The sequence below is a fragment of the Ochotona princeps genome, chromosome 31 (genome assembly GCF_030435755.1).
Source record: "Ochotona princeps isolate mOchPri1 chromosome 31, mOchPri1.hap1, whole genome shotgun sequence".
NCBI classification, from domain to species: Eukaryota; Metazoa; Chordata; class Mammalia; order Lagomorpha; family Ochotonidae; genus Ochotona; species Ochotona princeps.
In genome coordinates this window covers 11161871-11179262 of record NC_080862.1, presented here as the reverse complement: position 1 = coordinate 11179262, position 17392 = coordinate 11161871, and the positions used below count along the sequence as shown (strand labels likewise).

Here is a 17392-nt window from a genome sequence, read left to right as displayed (position 1 = left end):
ACACATTGAGCTCTCCCACCAATTACTAAAAAAAAAAAAAAAAAAAAATTCAACAAGTCATTGGAAACGGTAGGTTTCCAGAAAACAAGCTCTTCCTCACCTGAAATAAAAGTTTCAAGCCAATGAATAAGAGAAATAGACAGTAAAATCGGCTCACATACTTGCACAGAAACAGCAGAGTGCAGCAAAGAGTGACAGCATTTTCAGCCACTGATGGCGAACCGGAAGGTGGAATCGCCTCATCAGGCACTATCCATCAGAATCACAAGCGGGTCATCCTTGGCCTTGCTATTCCGCCTCTGTCAATTTACTCTTCCGACATCGCAACATAAGGCGTGTCTGTTGTGTATAGGGTGGCTGACCGCCCGTTGTTCATCAAAGCTAGGAAACAACCAGGGCATCCATCACTCTCAAACTGCTAAGCAGCGCTCTTCAAAAATGAGGCAAATGTTTATATTCAGGCCCGAACACACTTCTCAAGATACAGGATTCATCGAGAAAGGGCGCGCCATTCTACTGCGTGTATTAATTAGAGAAAACTCAGCAGATGATCAAAGGAGACAGGCAGGGAACTTCTGCTCAAGCAAGTGGGGCAGGCTTCTGGAAGGATCCCGTAAGCTATTGCCAGGGGTTACTTCCAGAAGCACCTGACAGCTGAAGCTTAATGACAGAACTCACACCAACTTCTGACGGCCGCGTGTCTTTGTGACTCGAAGCACAAACATGTATTTTCTGTCCTACAGAAACTCAATCAAACAGGGAACTCCTGCTATCACCAGCACAACCGCGAGCTCCTTTGGTGTGTCTTCACTGCGCTTGCATTTCGGCCATGAGCACGGTGTCTCAGTCACAAAAGGTACCTTTTGGGACAATTTTTTTTTTTTTTCAGGATGAAGGAAATCCTTCTGTTCAAACTTCGGCCACCTTTAAATATGGCCTAATGCAGGCAGGCGGGGCTGCAGGGCCCTAAAAACATGTTCCTGGCAATCTTGGCAATTCTTCCTGGATGCGTGTTCTTATTGGTGCGGGCCAGGGGAGGAGAGAGAAGCAGCTGAATCTGGTATCAAGGAAACTGATCTCAAGGATACCTGCCTGGCCTCCAAGGAGGTGTCCCCTCAGGACTCACCCTTGCTTGACAAGTGGGGTCATGTGAGTGGATGGGAAGAAACTCATTCAAGACCTCACGGGACCTAAGCAGGAAGTTTGCTGCGTGTGTTCCGTTGCTGCCCACAGCAGCCACACCTGGGGCAGGGGCCGCAATCTTACTCCTTTCATGAATACTCCCAAGCAAACTCAGTCAACTTCAGCCCACCACATACCCCCGCTGGCCCCCTCCTAAAGCCCAGGTTGACCGACATTTTTATTAGCAATAATCTCTGCCGCCTTCTGGGTCTCTAGAGATTTAAGACCACGTGATCATCCTCCGGGCTGTCCTCCAGGGGGGAGGAGAGAAGGGGAGGGCAGGGGAGAGGAAGCCAGCTAAGAGGCTTCAAATCACCCCCCTGAACCTTTGTTTCTTCCCTAGCAGCCAGCAGCAGCCTGCTAGCTGTGTGCAGACCAGCAAGGCCCCCAGGAAGGTTCAGTTCCAAGACAATGCCTGGGACCCCAGCTATTAGGCAGGTGCCTCTGAGACACTATAGGGCATATGCTCCGTCCTGCTCTGGGCAGTGAGCAGGCCAGGCACCCTGCGACAGCCCAGAAGAGACAGCAAGAGGCCCCGCTGGTGCAGCCATGCTTAAGCAGACCAATGAGAGGCGGCGGTCTTGGAGCTACAGGCCCTGGAGCAGATGGGAGAGTGAGGATGCCATTGGCACCGAGAGCTGCCAGCCACGCACAAGCATCTGCTCCGTGGGGGCCCGTTCTGGCTCCCAGGCCAGCATCCCGCCCTGGACAGAGGACATCTACAACTACTACATCGAAGATGACATGGAGGATGCAGAGGAGGAAGACTGGAAAGACGACCTCGTAGAGGAGGACCAGCCAGCTGAGGATGTCACCACCATCCACACAGATGACCACAGCGACACTCCCGCACAGGTGTCCATGCTGAACGTGAACGTGGGCGGCCACAGCTACCAGCTGGACTACTGCGAGCTGGCCTGTCACCCCAAGACGCGCCTCGGCCGCCTGGCCACTTCCACCAGCCGCAGCCGCCAGCTGGGCCTGTGTGACGACTACGAGGCCCAGACAGGAGAATACTTTTTCGATCGTGACCCGGCCGTCTTCCAGCTCATCTACAACTTTTACGTGTCTGGGGTGCTGCTGGTGCGGGACGAGCTGTGCCCGCGCAGTTTCCTGGAGGAGCTGGGCTACTGGGGTGTGCGCCTCAAGTACACGCCTCGCTGCTGCCGCATCAGCTTCGAGGAGCGGCGGGACGAGCTGAGCGAGCAGCTCAAGATCCAGCGTGAACTGCGCGCTCAGGCGCAGGCCGAGGAGGCCGAGGAGCTCTTCCGGGACATGCGTTTCTATGGGCCGCAGCGGCAGCGCCTCTGGAACCTCATGGAAAAGCCCTTCTCATCCGTGGCCGCCAAGGTCATGGGCGTGGCCTCCAACCTCTTCGTGCTCATCTCGGTCGTGGCGCTGGCACTCAACACCGTGGAGGAGATGCAGCATGAGGCAGAGCAGGGAGCTGGCGGTGGCGACCCACGACCCATCCTGGAACACGTGGAGATGCTGTGCGTGGCCTTCTTCACGCTGGAGTATCTGCTGCGCCTCATCTCCACGCCCGACCTGCGGCGCTTTGCGCGCAGCGCCCTCAACCTTGTGGACCTGGTGGCCATCCTTCCGCTCTATCTGCAGCTGATGTTGGAGCGGTTCACCGGGGAGGATCCGGGCCACCACGGCAAGGGCTCGCCGCGGGAGCACGACCTGGAGACAGTGGGCCGTGTGGGCAAGGTGGGCCAGGTGCTGCGCATCATGCGCCTCATGCGCATTTTCCGCATCCTCAAGCTGGCCCGCCACTCCACCGGCCTGCGCGCCTTCGGCTTCACCCTCCGCCAGTGCTACCAGCAGGTGGGCTGCCTGATGCTCTTCATCACCATGGGCATCTTCTCCTTCTCCGCCGCCGTCTACTCGGTGGAGCACGACATGCCGGGAACCAACTTCACCAGCATCCTGCATGCGTGGTGGTGGGCTGCGGTGAGTCCCCTGGTCCTCGGGCTCTTCCCTTCCTTTTCCCCAGCCCTGCGCAGCAGCCTCCTCCCCCTCCCTGGCTACTGGCCTTCCGGCTTTATCATCTTAGCTTTTTCACCCCCCAGTAATGGCATGGAGGTAGAGCAAGACCATCACTCGTTCCCAGAATATACAGTCAATGTTAAAGGGAGAAGTGAACAGACCTTGTAATCCAGCAAGTCACTGAATTTGACTCGATCTTTGCAATCGCCCAACCTGGATTTAGTCATCAAGCTCATGACAGGCAGGTGTCAGAAAACATTCGCTGTTCATGGATGCCAGACGCACTTTCATCAGGACTATAATTTACCATTTATCGAGCACTAGTTGTTAAATAGTTGAAAAAGCTGATCTCATTGAAGCATCTCTCCACCCTGGGGCACGGCTATGACCATGCTTGGTGGTGCTGGTGGTGTTAAGCAGGAAGCAGCTACCATATTTATACGACTCAACACTGTTGACATGAAGCCCACTCTCTCCTGCTCAGTGAAGTCTGAGCAAGGAAAGAAGCATTTAAAGCTAAAACTGGAGCTTTCAAGATCAAATATGATTGCCCATTGCACAGCTAGAAAAGCTGAGGTAGAGTGTGAACAGATACAGCTGGAGTCAGGAGAGCCAGGATTGAAATCTTAAACTTGTTCAACTCCAAAAGCATGCATCCTTTCCATACCCCGCCAGTTTCCTGTTGTGCCTTAGGTTTTGTTTTGCTGGTTGCTTTTTGCATACCTCGCCGGGCTTATTAGCATACTGTTTTTCTCCATTGTTTTCTCTAGCATTTTTTTCCCTAGCGATTTATCCCATGTGCTCAACTATCGTCATTTCTAACTATGCTATATTCAAACCTGGAAACTGATGCTAATATGGTCTTTTCAGATTAATGGGTAAATTGCCATATAAATATATATAAAGCAAAAAAAAAAAAAAAACTGGATAGACTGTTTCCTTAGTATCCTTAAGTAGAATTCAACATTAGCATGGGATGTGTCAGAGCCCTGCATTTTGGGGGGACCCTCTGAGGTGAACCAACCCTACCTACTAAAAGCACAGCAGAGTGGGTTGGAAGATGAGGCGGCCAGGATCCTAAGCCCCAGATCTGTAGGAATTAACTGTGACCGTGAAGCCTCACCCCATCGTTCCCTATCCTCGGTCTTCACATCTCGGCAAGCAGAGGTTGCATCTCCGCAGCTCTTCCTTTCCATGACCCTTTGTTCCCTTGAAAGCAAAGAGCTCCTAGCTACACCAGCATTTGTATGAGCTCCCTTCCATGATGGTACCTTGTTAGACTCTTCTGAACAAGCGAGCCCAGGGCTACTCCACTGATCGTTTTCCAGGCGACGGAAGGTCATCCTCACCGCCGATAAACTGTGTGTACAGATGGGGCTCATGGAAGATAATTCGCCCCCAGCATATGACATTTACAGTGGAGGTGACTTAAGTAGGAAGGCAAAGAGCAAATCCGCATGGTGCTGGTATCATACGATGTTTTAGAGTGGAATTTCCACTCATCTAAATCTCTCTCTTTTTAAAAGATTTCTTTACTGAACTTGAAAGAGTGATAGAGAGTGGAGGAGACAGAATGTCTACCCAGTGGTCACTCCCACAACCCCAAATGACTGTGATGGCTGGAATCAGGGGGCTGATCTGAAGCCTGGAGCCAGAAGCTCTGTCTAGGTCTCTTCGGGGGTGCAGGGGCACAGAGACTTGAGCAGGCCTTCGCTGCTTTCCCGGGCCATTAGCAGGGAGGTGGACCAGAGGTAGAGCAGCTGGGACTCAAATCAGTGCCGATGAGGGATGTTGGTGCTGCGGGTGGAAGGTTGGCTGACTATACCAATGTGCTGGCCTCTCATCTAAATCTATTAAAAGACTAGTTACATCTGCACAGGACCTAGTAAACTTTCTTGTGCTAACTTTACTCAGCAATGCTTCATCATAGTATTCAAAAGCTTAAAAAATATTTCGGTAAGACTTGTGTTACTAACTCTAGATATTTTTTTTACTTGAAAATAATTTCCTACAGGGAATAACCATTGATCTCACTTATCTTCCTAGCCTGTTGGACATACAATGAAGCGGCACACTTTGAAACATTAAAATTATTGCCTCTGTATGTTAACAGCAATAACTGCACTGAAGATCAATGTTTTACACAAATTTTACAACAGAAAAATCAAACTAAGGCTGATGCAGTGTGGCAGCCAACTACTCTTGGCTTCTGATCGGCTCAGCTCTAGCCGCTGTGGCCCTGTGGGGCTCGTACTAGGACACAGTAGGTCTCTGTCTCTCCTTCTCTGTGTGGGTCTGCCTTTCAGGTGAAAGCCAATAAATCTTTTTTTCGTAGAAAAAGAAATCTGTCAATTTTCACTGGCAATGCATTTTACCCATTATTGCTTCTGACCATGCCAGCTGTTTTCTGGAGATAATTCTCTCTCTAACCAAGTGCGATTTCCACAGGCCAGATTTTGTGCAGGGTAACCTTTCCATTTATCAACCTCCAACCAGCTTCATCCGTTTTTATGATTATTTATGTCAGTAGAACCGTTACCAATGGCCTGAACTAACCTGTAAACACTTGTCATTAAGGGTCCTTGGATTGCTCTTCCCCCTGGTATTCACATATCATGCATCCAGTTATTATCTGTATCTCTGCTTATACTGCAGAAGGTCCATACCTCCAGTGGGCAAAAAGAAAAGAACACCATCAAGGTGGCGACAGGGTATCTCCATTCTTTCATGTTGGTACAAAGTGGAAAATGAAGCATTTGGGTAACAGTTCCCAATGCAACCCACAAACATCCAAGTTATTCACTGAGCCAAAAGTTCCTGAGCATCTAAAACGTTCTACGTAATTTCCCAAATAAAGGGGCTACAGTGTGATAAATGAGAAGATCTTTTCTCTTGTAGTGCTTACATGCTAAGTGGAAAGTGACACATACTAAATGCTTTCAGATACCAGTGTATTGGTACTGCATAATAGTGAAGACAGTGATTCGAGCGGCAGAAATTACCTGTTGATTGAGGAGAGAGCCAAGAGTTAGAGGAGCAGTCTTAGAAGACCTTGAGACTAAAAGTTTAATGTTGAGAAGAAAACTTCTCTAAATCCACACAACTAAGCAACCACAGGAAGTGAAAGCCCAAAAGTGACGCTGACCCAGAGACCTGCAAGTGTTTCATCGATCATGCAATTCCAAGTTCAGAAACTCCAGCATGTGCTCCTGATAAATCTGTTTTTAGCTCCTCTGTGTTATTCATTGCCGTATCAGTGATGCATCACTGGATGCCACCTCACAGCCCTGTGGCTTAAGGCATCAAGCATTTATTTAGCTCATGAATCTTAAAGTCGGCCACTTAGTCTGCCTTCGTCTGACAGTTCTTTCTATCTGGGCTGGTCGCACTCAACCACTCTCTCTGACGATCAGCTTCCTGACAGCTTGGATGAAAGGGGACACCGGACTGTTTCTGTTAGTTAACAGGAATGTGTCCTGCTGTAGCAGAGGGTACATTGTGAAAGCAAACCCACACCAAGCAAGCACTACCATCAATTTCTGTTCTTTCCCTTGTTCGACCTATTAGTCCAAACAAGTCAGTGGCCAAATTCAGAGTCAAAGACCAGGACAGGTTAGCTCGGCCACAATAGGAAATCACTGCAAAGCATTAAGACAAAGAGCTTAGATGGAGGAGGACTGAGTTCAGTAATACAATCATTCTACTGCACTCATGTATTCCCATTCAAATGGATCATCCTCATCAGGAAACACACAGCTATAAATTGCAAAGTTAGAGATAGCGTAAAGAAAAGTATGATTCATGTTCTCTGTTACTGTTGCAGAGGCCGGCCTCTTGTCAACTGTTCACCTCACATTAGAGACAGACTGTCTCGTCCATTCTCCTATGCATCTTTATACATTCAGACAACCCCAAATCTGACTCGCCTTCAATCATTTTTTTCCCTCTATTTCAATGCCAAGGATCCTGCAACCTTTCTCTGTAATTCAATTCAGAGTTTTAGGAGGAATAATTTCCATGATTGTGAATTCAACAGCTGCAAAGTAAATCCCTCATGGATGCTGATGTCTGCCAACACTCATTCATTAGGATCTGACATTGACTCATCTTTTCTGTCCAATGGTAGTTCTTTGTGAGCCCTGATGTAATTGAGGAACATATATAACAGGCTAGCCTGTAGTAACTTCACAATAAATGCAGACGTGCAAATCTAGATAGTTGTTAGGCTTTATGACATGGAACCAATAAGTTTTGTTTCCAGACTTGTTTCTTGGGGAAAATAAAACAGTAGTGTCTGCTTGCCCTTCTGGGGAAAGGGATGAACTGTGAACCATACACAAAGGCCAACAATTCTAGTCTGGGAGAGCCCGTACAGATGCAGAAAAGACAGCTCCAACCTCCCCACTTGAGGGCCTCTGGGTTGCTTGGCAGTGTGGAGATGCCCAACGCAGCTCAACAGGCACAGGTAGCTCCCTGAGGAAGCTGCCATCATTGGCCTCCCGTGTGGGCACGTTTGAAATAGAGAGGAACACGTGGAGTTTCAACTGTTTCTTTCTGAGCTATCCAGAGCAAGTGATGCAGTGCAAATCAAAGCAGCAGCAATGCCTGACCCAGTCCTTCCAAAAACTCTTCAAAAATGTCTATCCAGCTGAAGCAACAGGTAATTAATTGTACACCCTGACCTCATTCATGTCTGCCTTGCTCAAGTATATCATTTACAATCTCTGCGATTTATTTGCTGACTGATTGGTTTGAGTGAGTCACATCTGGAAGGTGAGAGAGACAGAGGTTAGACACAGGAAAACAACTGAAGGTGGGTGTTTTGAAAAGGAAGTCTATGACATAGGGAAATAGGTATGTAGAATTTGGAGGTAGGAAAAGCCAAACCCAGGAACAGAGAATCCAGACACAGTAAGGATTAACTATTGGCTCCAGCACTGGAAGAAAACAAAGGAGAGGGTGGTGCTTTCTGGAACCTACAGGTACAGAAGAGCAGCAGCCAGTGTGTGGCTGTTACACAGACTCCTAAGAGAACACATTGTTTTTGCAAGCAGGAGTGCTCAAAAATTTCTTTGGCTGCTGGAGGAACGGTGGCAGGGAGAAAGCCTAACCAGATCTTCAGTCCACCTTTCAGTCTCCCAAGTGCACCTCTCATTGCTGAACATGACCAAAAGACAGCTGGTAAGGTGCTGTGAGGAATACAGTTTGTAGATCCCAGCCACAGAATGACAAGACAGAGTGCAGGAGATGGGTGTCACCCTTGGGAATAAGAGACAATGAGTAAACATATGGTACATAAGACACTAGAGTTCTCATGGCTCCTTCAGAAATCGCCTGGCAGCTGTCAGCAGGACAAAGGTTAATATGTCTTTCTATGCTCTTCCCAGTGACGAATGTGCTCCAAATGGAGTAGGACAGAATTAGACATGGCAAGGAGAAGTACTGTGTGAGCCAAGGAGGCATAGGGCACCATCACTGCATACCTTTCTGAACCAAGACAGATCTCAAATAGCCTTTGCTTTAGCCTGTGCTCATCTGCGCCCAGACACACAAATATTGTCCCATTTACATAAATGTCTGAACTGTAACATACACATAAGGGTTGTTTTTCTCTTCCAAGTGGTTACCCATGACCTCACTGCAACATTGCTTTCACTAATCAAAACATTCTTTGAATTCCCACTGAGGAATCACCTTCAGAGCTTGGGATGTTTATGTCCATTGGCCTCTTTGTCACTGTGCTAGATCTATCATTTTTGAGGCCAGACTCTGTATCTTAAAATTGTTACAAGAGTTATTAGGAATAACATGCAGACTTAACCACAAAGGTGTACATGATCACTTGTGTCAAGTGGTTGCTTACGATGCAAAGAAGAATCTGCAAAAATATATGTTGGAATAGTAGCATGGCCAAATATAGCCTTTGAGGTTGACAGTAGCGCCAAGATGTGTAGTCAGTCAGTCTTTACTATCCAATTTCTTTCTGGGAAATTGGAATAAGTAGTTCTTCAAAAATTAAGTTGTATTCCTTGGAATTCTAATATCTAGGAGGAGCCTATCTACACCTAGTTCATTGGGAGGAAAACAGACATTCCTTATTGCATGAGAAATTCAAGTAGAATTACTCCCCACTTTTAGAGGACTATTTGAAATCCATCCTCCTGTTTGGCAAAGCCAGGATTTGCTGATTGGTGAGTGAGCTGCTGGCAGAAGGCCACATTCTGACTCTTGGACACAGGCAAAGGAAAATATGTATGTTTTCAGTTAATAGAGTGGCTGAGTCAGCCTGTTTTTTCCCCCCAGGCTATTAAAATGGATTTCAGACATTTTGGTCATGTTTCCAAACCCAACTCTTGCTAATGTGAGAACTCACTCTGAGGTCAGGTGGGTGAGGCTGAGGCTCATAGCTGTTAATGCCCATCTAGAGAGAAATGCTTGGGCCTGCAGAATATGGAGAAAACCTTCCTTGAAGACTAAGTCTAAGTTCTCCCCAGAGCCAATGAGCAAGAAATAGATCATTTGTTACATCCATTTATCCACAAAAAACAGATGATACATAAATGAAGTGTATGAATTTGAATAAATTCTTGGGGACCGGTCACACAGCCTCCCGCATTGGGGTCCCTTCCTCCAAACACAGTGACTCCCATATTTAAAAAATATTTAGACCATATTCTATACTCATCAAATCTCTAAACCAAGTATCTTTGCTTTTGACTTTTAAAAGTTCAGCCAAACAAACAAACAAAAAAGGGAAAGATAGGCGTCAAGCAAAGCCTGTGTGGGAACTGATTAAAAGTTAAAGCACTTTTTGTTCGTTTCCTTCTGCTAAGTTCTCCCCTTGTACTTATACACACCACCACACTCCCCACTCCTGGCTCCAAATTCCAGACGCTCAAAGACTTGCTTCTACCATGGTCTCTGTATTGGACTTCCTCACAGATCCTTCGTGTTCTTTATCCCTTTCTGCCACTGACTCCTCTATTCAAAAGATACTTCTCAGCCTCCTCCAGGGGAAACTGAGCCAGCTAGATGCTTTTAAAACACAGGTGTGAGTGACAGTGCTGGTGGCTGTTGAAAGCTATTGTTGATATTGCATGCCTGGCTTTGGGTGTGGTCAGTGACAAGAGTACAGGCACACACAACCACAAGCAGATGCTAAGATAAACCACCAAGCTTGTTTAATCATTGCCCCCTCAACAGCCTTTGGTCCAAAACTAGGAAACCAAGATTCTCTTACTGGAGCTAGCAGGTGCCCTATTCACTATAGGTCACAAGACATTCAGCAGGAGTCTAATTGGCATCCTCCTGTCATCTGGGGTCACCTTTAGGTTGTGTGGTCCTTGGGCAGTGCAGACACAGTAGCTATCCTAACATTACTGCTCACACTTCCTCTGCCAAGACACTCCTTCAATTTCCATAAAAACCCTGGGAGGTAGATACTGACCCATGCCAAACCAGAAACCAAGGCAGAGAGAACTGAACGGACTTGCCCAACTCAGAGTTGGGAAGTGAATTCTGACCCAGGAAATGCTAGAAGCACATCTATACCCTATCTCTTTCATGTATCACAAGAATGGGTACTAGAAGCAGGAAGTGCTCATTTCTTACCAGAAACAGAGTGAGTGCTGCCATGCTACCAATCCAAAGGAGACACTCAGCTTTCCCTTTTATAAGGGTTGGGTGCATCTGTGCTTCCTATGAGCTCTACCAGATCGTGCCAGAGGGCTCACTCCTCCACCACCTTCTAAATGATCAAGCTAATTCTTACAGCACTGAAACCGAAACATTTACATTTCGAAGGGAAGGGCCACCTCGGGACAAGTCAAGCGGGTTACTTGGTATGCTTGACTGCCACCTGCTGAAAGACTGTGCCGACAACCACACAGGACTCTGAAGCACAGAGCGCCCCCTGGAGTTGTGCATTGCCAACAGGTTACCACTAGAAGACACAGTCCTTCTTAAAATGCTTCCAGTAAATTTAGTCAACAGTCTGGAGACCAAAAGCGAAACAATGAAGCATAAGAATCAGTCCCCAGGAGAGTCTCCCAGGATTCTTCTCTGGCAACAGTAACTGATAACTAGACCCATGGGTATCTGCATTCTGAAACACAAGCTTGTTAACCTAAATAAATCTCCAATTAGTGGGATTGGAGGCAATGTGACAAGAATAACGAGAAAAAAATTTCAAGCACTGAGAATACATTTTTGGTTGGTGATGTCTTACAAAGGTGCCTTGGCAAAAATAATGAGTACATGTCTCTCCTGACATGAGCAATTAAGGCTCCTTCACATGAAATATCTCATTTGAACTGCAGAACATTTCTGAGTGTTATAATTGTCTCCACACTAAAGATAAGAGAAGGACAATAAGGGAGCGTAATGCCTTTTGTGTTCCTGGTACTGTGTGGAGTGCTCTGTGTTTGTGCCCTTAATCTTCGTAATCCTCAGAGTTAGCGGCTCTCCTGTCTTAGACGAAAATGAATGTTTTGTTCAAGGTTATTCAGTGGAGAAGGGTCAGTGTCAAGTCTACCCTAGCCTGAGTGCTTTCCAATGCATCCATGATGCAACAAAGCCAGCGACCCCCTGTGCTAACACTGGTCTCAGCTGGTGCACAGGAGCCAAAGATCAACATTCACTGGGCACATTCTTTCCAACAACCCTTTAAAGGGGCTGCTGGTTCTCCTGTGTTGGACCTAAGATCATCTGGGAGTTACAATCCAGATTTAAACCAAACTCCTGCAGACTTCCAGGAACCTCCTACAACTGGCTGTGTGGGGAGCCATTAAGCTTCTAAGGAGCACCTGCAAGGATAATAAAAATGGTACTTCCCTACCTGCTTTTCTCCTCTGCTGCTTCCTCCAAGTGCTAACATTCCCATCCTGCCTTCCTTCCTCTACAGGTGAGCATCTCCACTGTGGGTTATGGAGACATGTACCCGGAGACCCACCTGGGCAGACTTTTTGCCTTCCTTTGCATTGCTTTTGGGATCATTCTCAATGGGATGCCCATCTCCATCCTCTACAACAAGTTCTCTGACTACTACAGCAAGCTCAAGGCATATGAGTATACTGCCATTCGTCGGGAGAGGGGAAAGGTGAACTTCATGCAGAGAGCCAGAAAGAAACTGGCTGAGTGTTTGGCTGGAAGCAACTCACACCCTGTCCCAAGCCAAGATCATTAATATTCTGTAGGATGGGTGCCTGGTAGATTTCATGAACTTTCCATGACTTACCCCTTGGTTAATTTATTTGAAAGGCACAGTATCAGAAGGGATGGGCCATGTCATGGAGAGGGAAGAAAGAAGCACAGATATTCCATCCGCTGGTTCACTCCTCAGATGGCCACACCAACTGGGATTGGCTCAGGAAGAATTCAGCAGCCAAGAACTCGATCCCAGTCTCCCACATGGGTGAGTGGTACAGGCCAAGCAGCTGGACCATCATCAGCTGCTTTCCAAGAGCTAGGTTGAGAGTGGAGTAGCTGGGACTCAAACCAGCGCTTCACTATGGAATCCCAGTGTCCCAACAGTGGCTTCCCTTGCAGCACCATGACACTGACCAGCTTGCCCTGCTGTGTCTGTGCGTGTATTTTAAGAAGCACCATGACTGACAAAAAATGGCATACGTGAAACAGACATACACAGGGGGCATTTAGTTCACCATGTGCTGCCTCAAGAAATGTTCATGTTGGACCTACGATGGAATGCCTCGACTTACTCTACACTGGTGTGAGTCTCAGCAACGCTGAAGTTGAACGCTGCTCAACAGAAGCAACATCTCGGGTTTCTCTCAAAGCTGCTCATGGCATCCAGCTCGCTCATTCTTTGGAGGTCTGAATTTTACTTGAGAATAATTTCCTTGATGGAAAGAAATCTCAATTTTGCAGAGACAGGGAGGGTTACAGCCAAGATTTAGGTATCCTATAGGTCAGGCCTGCCTCATTCAGGAGCCCTGATCTGCCAATGTACAGTTCAAGGGGGTGAGTCATTTTAAAGCCTCACAGCCTCATGTCTTTCAACTGTAAAAGGATGGTTATTAACACTTGCCATGGAATATGAATACTGTATTGGTGAGAATATTTATAAATGCTCAATAAATGGTATCTGGTAAAACTGTGTAAGTACATGGGATCTAATAGATCAAGACCAGTATGTCTTAAAGGAAGTTTTACTAGCTAAAGGGCAGACATTAGCAATGTTCATGATGTTTCTCAGAGTCGGCACTATGAGGGAGGATCTAGGGCTTCTGGAATCTGGTAGGTAGAGGCTTGGAATGCTGCTAAACGTGCTGTAATGCACAGGACAGCCCTCTTAGTAATTATGTAACACAAAGAAAATCAGTAGCGCCAACCACGAATGTGGGACTCGCCAGACATCACCCGTGAAATCAGTGGCTGTTTCCCTTGCAAGGAACACCAACCCTGTCCTCATCTTGGACCTCCTTTCCTTGAAAACAAAACCTCTGTCCTTTGCACCGTGGCTCTGGGTCAAGCCCTTAGCAAAGGCAAACAAACGAGGTGGCCCTGGGCTGTGCCTTGGCAAGCCGGTGGCCACAGGAAATCCACCTCTTTCTCTTTCCTCTTCATTCCTTTCTCCCTGCCTGGGGTTACTGGAAACTGAAGACTTAAACACGCAAAGCTTGTCTGAACTGATCCTGCAGAGAATGCTCCTGGGCCCAGCATTTGCCTCGTTCCCTGGACATGACTGAACCTGCGCCTTCATCATCAAAGTAAGAGTAGATGTTGAAACCTACAACGTGTCCTAGAGTGACAGGTGCCATGGGCTGTCCACATCTGTGTGTAGCTTCAGCCAAGCTAAGGAGCTCGTCCCCTAAGTTGTGTAATACATTCCCTTTGAATTAAGAGAGGTCAGAGGCTTAGAGGAGTGAAATGATTCAGCTATGTGTATGTAGCCAGTAACTGGTGGGACATGCTCTAAGCCCAGGTCTGTCTGACCCCAGACGCTCTGGCTTCGACTCCAGGCTTTGTGCTTCTCTGTCTTGGTAACGCCTGGAGGACTTGTGAAGACAGAGTGAAGGCTCTGCTCCTAGGTTTCTGAGATGACAGATCTTGCAATGCAAGCTCAAAAATTTGTATTTCTCAGGCGTTTCAGGTGAGGCTGCTACCACGGCCTTGAATTTTAATCACTCAGCTCCACCCCCTGCAACCAGGCAGCAGCTGGGAAACCAGCACTCCCTCCAAGGCCTCCCTACTCCCGAGCATTCTTAGCATCTTCATCAATGACGTACCTCCTTAGGGATGAGACAATGACTCCCCTGTTGCTAGGTAAAGGTCTACCTGCCAGAGTCTTGGTGTGTTTTTGTGCTGTTGTTAACAGAAAAAACACAGGCTAAGTAATGTATGAAGAACAGAAATCAACTGCTTACATGTCTGGAGGCTGGAAATCAAAGCTCAGGTACCAGGAGCTTCCATGGTCTGGGGAACGCAGCTCTCTGCTTCCAAGCGGTGCCTGCCCCGTGCTGCTGCTCCTGGGGAACAGGAATACCATATCCTCCAGTGGCAGAAAGGTAAGCGTACTGAAAGGCTCAGGAAGCCTTTGTTAAAAAGGCCTTACCCCTCTTCACCAGCGAGGAGCTGCCTAGACCTAATGGCTTCTTGAAGACCCCGCCTCTTAATTCTATCACATGGACAACACCTGTACCTGGGAGGGGCCTATTCCCACCGCAGCACAGGAGTAAATCTGAATTTCACACAACACATCACTGGCTCCTAGAACACTGCTCCCAGTGTTATATGGCATATACTTCTAGCAAGGTAAACCTGAAATTCAAATTTGCCCAATGAAACTGTTGGACATGTGTAGACAATGGATGTAGGACTGTCTGACATTGTCTGTAGCAACAATGTCGGGGTACACTTATATAAGAGACTGACAGAATTATGATTCCTTATGAAGGACTACACCATTGTAACAAAATGAGAAAAATCTGACAGGGGATGGGAGTTTGTGGAGGATCCAGCCTATACAAAATTGAAACCACAGAATTCAAAATTCAAAATAAAAATAAATTTTTTAAAAAAGAAATTCAAATTTAGTTGGCGGCAGAGGGGGAGTGTCTCAGATCTTTCTCTTTACTAAATCTGGCAATCCCATACTATTGCTTCTGAAAGAAAAGTTTACTCATCAGGATGGAAATGACACCCCCCCCCCCCGGCCCTGTATCCTAAAACCCTGCTCAAATACCAGGTCCCTCAGCAAAGTTATTTTCCTCTTGCCATGAGGAAGAAGGAATAGGGGTAGGAATTTTCCAAGAGTCCCTGCCAGCGGGTCAGGCAGTGTCACAGCTTGCAGGAGGTACAGGATGCAGCTTATGTAACACCTGCAGCCACTCAACACAACGTCTACCCCTTCCCAAGCACCTCCAGCTGCCTGCTCTTCCAAGGCATCTGGAGAATGGAGCTTGTTGACGCAGTACATCTGCCTGGGACCAGGAAAGGCCGAAGTCCAGCACACCTCTCGCTGCCGGGAGGCCCTAGAGAGGGTGGCCCGGACCTGCCTAGCAGAACAGACTCCCGGCAAGAAGGAAAAGGCGGAGGAGTGGGACATGTCTTGATGACAAACATGAACTTTTTCAAGTCCCTTGGGGAGGATCCAGTAAACCGTGGTAGGCTCCCAATCCCAGGCTCATGGGCCACACCCACTTAGCCAGCTGTATGCACTGCCTCCCCAGCAAATGAGACTGACAGACAGAAGGGAGATAAAACCCACCCTTTTCTGAGCCTCACAGTGCACCAGCACAGAACTGACATTAATTTCGTTGAATCTTTCAACAGCCCTGTGCAGAAGGTTTCAAGATGGTCACCTCTGGAGGCTGGGCCACGTTGAACTTGATCTTGGTCTCAAACCTGGCTTTGCCCAATGACTGTGAGGTTGAACCATTTGAAAATACCATGTTCGTTAAATAAAGCTGAGTCTTGGCAATTTCTCATTGTATAACCTTATGATTCTATGATGTTTTATGTCCTTGAATTTCTGTTTCTGCATCATAAACATAGGAATAATATCTTTTTTTGATGGTGGTGGTGGTAGTAATTAAGTGCTATAAATACAAACATTAAACTGTTGGCACACTGATAGATGTCAAGCACTAAATAAATGGGAACACCTACATCATCATAATCACTATTTTGCTACTCAAAGCCCAAGTCAAGTCACTTGTCAGTGAGCCAGCCGTCCATGAATGAAGACAGCTGGTAAATCCTACATACATTCCCCTCCTAGGCCCACCTGTCTAGGAATCCGTATCAACCAACAGAACTTTCTGAAGTCAAAGAAATGTAACACACTGTCCAGTTCAGCAGCCACCAGCCACGTGTGGCACTCGAAAACTTGAAATGCGCACAGTGCATTCTGGAACTAAATGCCTTGTTTCACTTCACTTTAATTCATTTCAAGTAGGCACATGTGCCCAGACGTTACATTCTGGACAGTGCAGGCATAGGGCATGCTTCTTGTGCCTCTGAGATCAAGGGCAGTACTTGGCCTTTTGGGAGGTACGCAGAATCAAGGGAAGAAAACATTACAGGCTCAGGGCCAGCACTGTGACTTGACAGGTAAAACTGCCACCTGTAAGGCTGGCATTTCATACAGGTGCCAGATGCTCTACTTCTGACCCAGCTTCCTGTTCAAGTGACTGGGAAAACACTGGAAAATGGCCCAAGTGCTTGGACCTCTGCACCATTGGGAGATCTGGAGGAAGCTCCTGGCTCCTAGCATCAGCCTTCAGTAAGAGATGCTGTCAAGATGAACCATGGGCTAGAATGGTTTCCTTTGGCAAAGAGAGGGAATAAACCCTTCAGGTACAAACCGCAACTCCCACATGCCAAATACTGGAAAAGGAGTGTCTCCCTCATTGCAGGGAGTCCCAGTCTTCACCCTCAGAAGCTGCCGGGCTCTCCCAGCTGTGCTGCCATAAGGCCCTACACATCATATTTTTGAATTTGGAACCCAGGCCGAGTTAAAAACACTTCCTTTGTTTTAAATCTCAGCTTCCAAGAAATAAGTAGACCATGAACAAGAAATTATATCTTAAAATCAGGCAGTACAGGTTATCACTCAATACCAACAAGAAACAAACAAAAATGCCAGGTTTCCAATGAGTCTGGGTCCAGAAAAAGCAGGCTTCAAATCCGCTGAAGTTCAAATTCTCTCTCCCAGGCTGATGCCTGCCTTTGCCCCTAGACACCCCCAAATCAT

At 47.3% G+C, this 17392-nt stretch overlaps 1 protein-coding gene across 1 annotated transcript; it reads left to right on the top strand.

Annotated features, from left to right (window-relative positions):
- The first annotated feature begins 1731 nt into the window (after nt 1–1731).
- KCNV2 (potassium voltage-gated channel modifier subfamily V member 2) lies at nt 1732–12358 on the top strand. Its single transcript, XM_004591828.2, has 2 exons — nt 1732–3138; nt 12077–12358. The coding sequence occupies exons 1-2, from the start codon at nt 1732–1734 to the stop codon at nt 12356–12358; spliced, it is 1689 nt and encodes a 562-aa protein (XP_004591885.2).
- The last annotated feature ends 5034 nt before the right edge of the window (nt 12359–17392 follow it).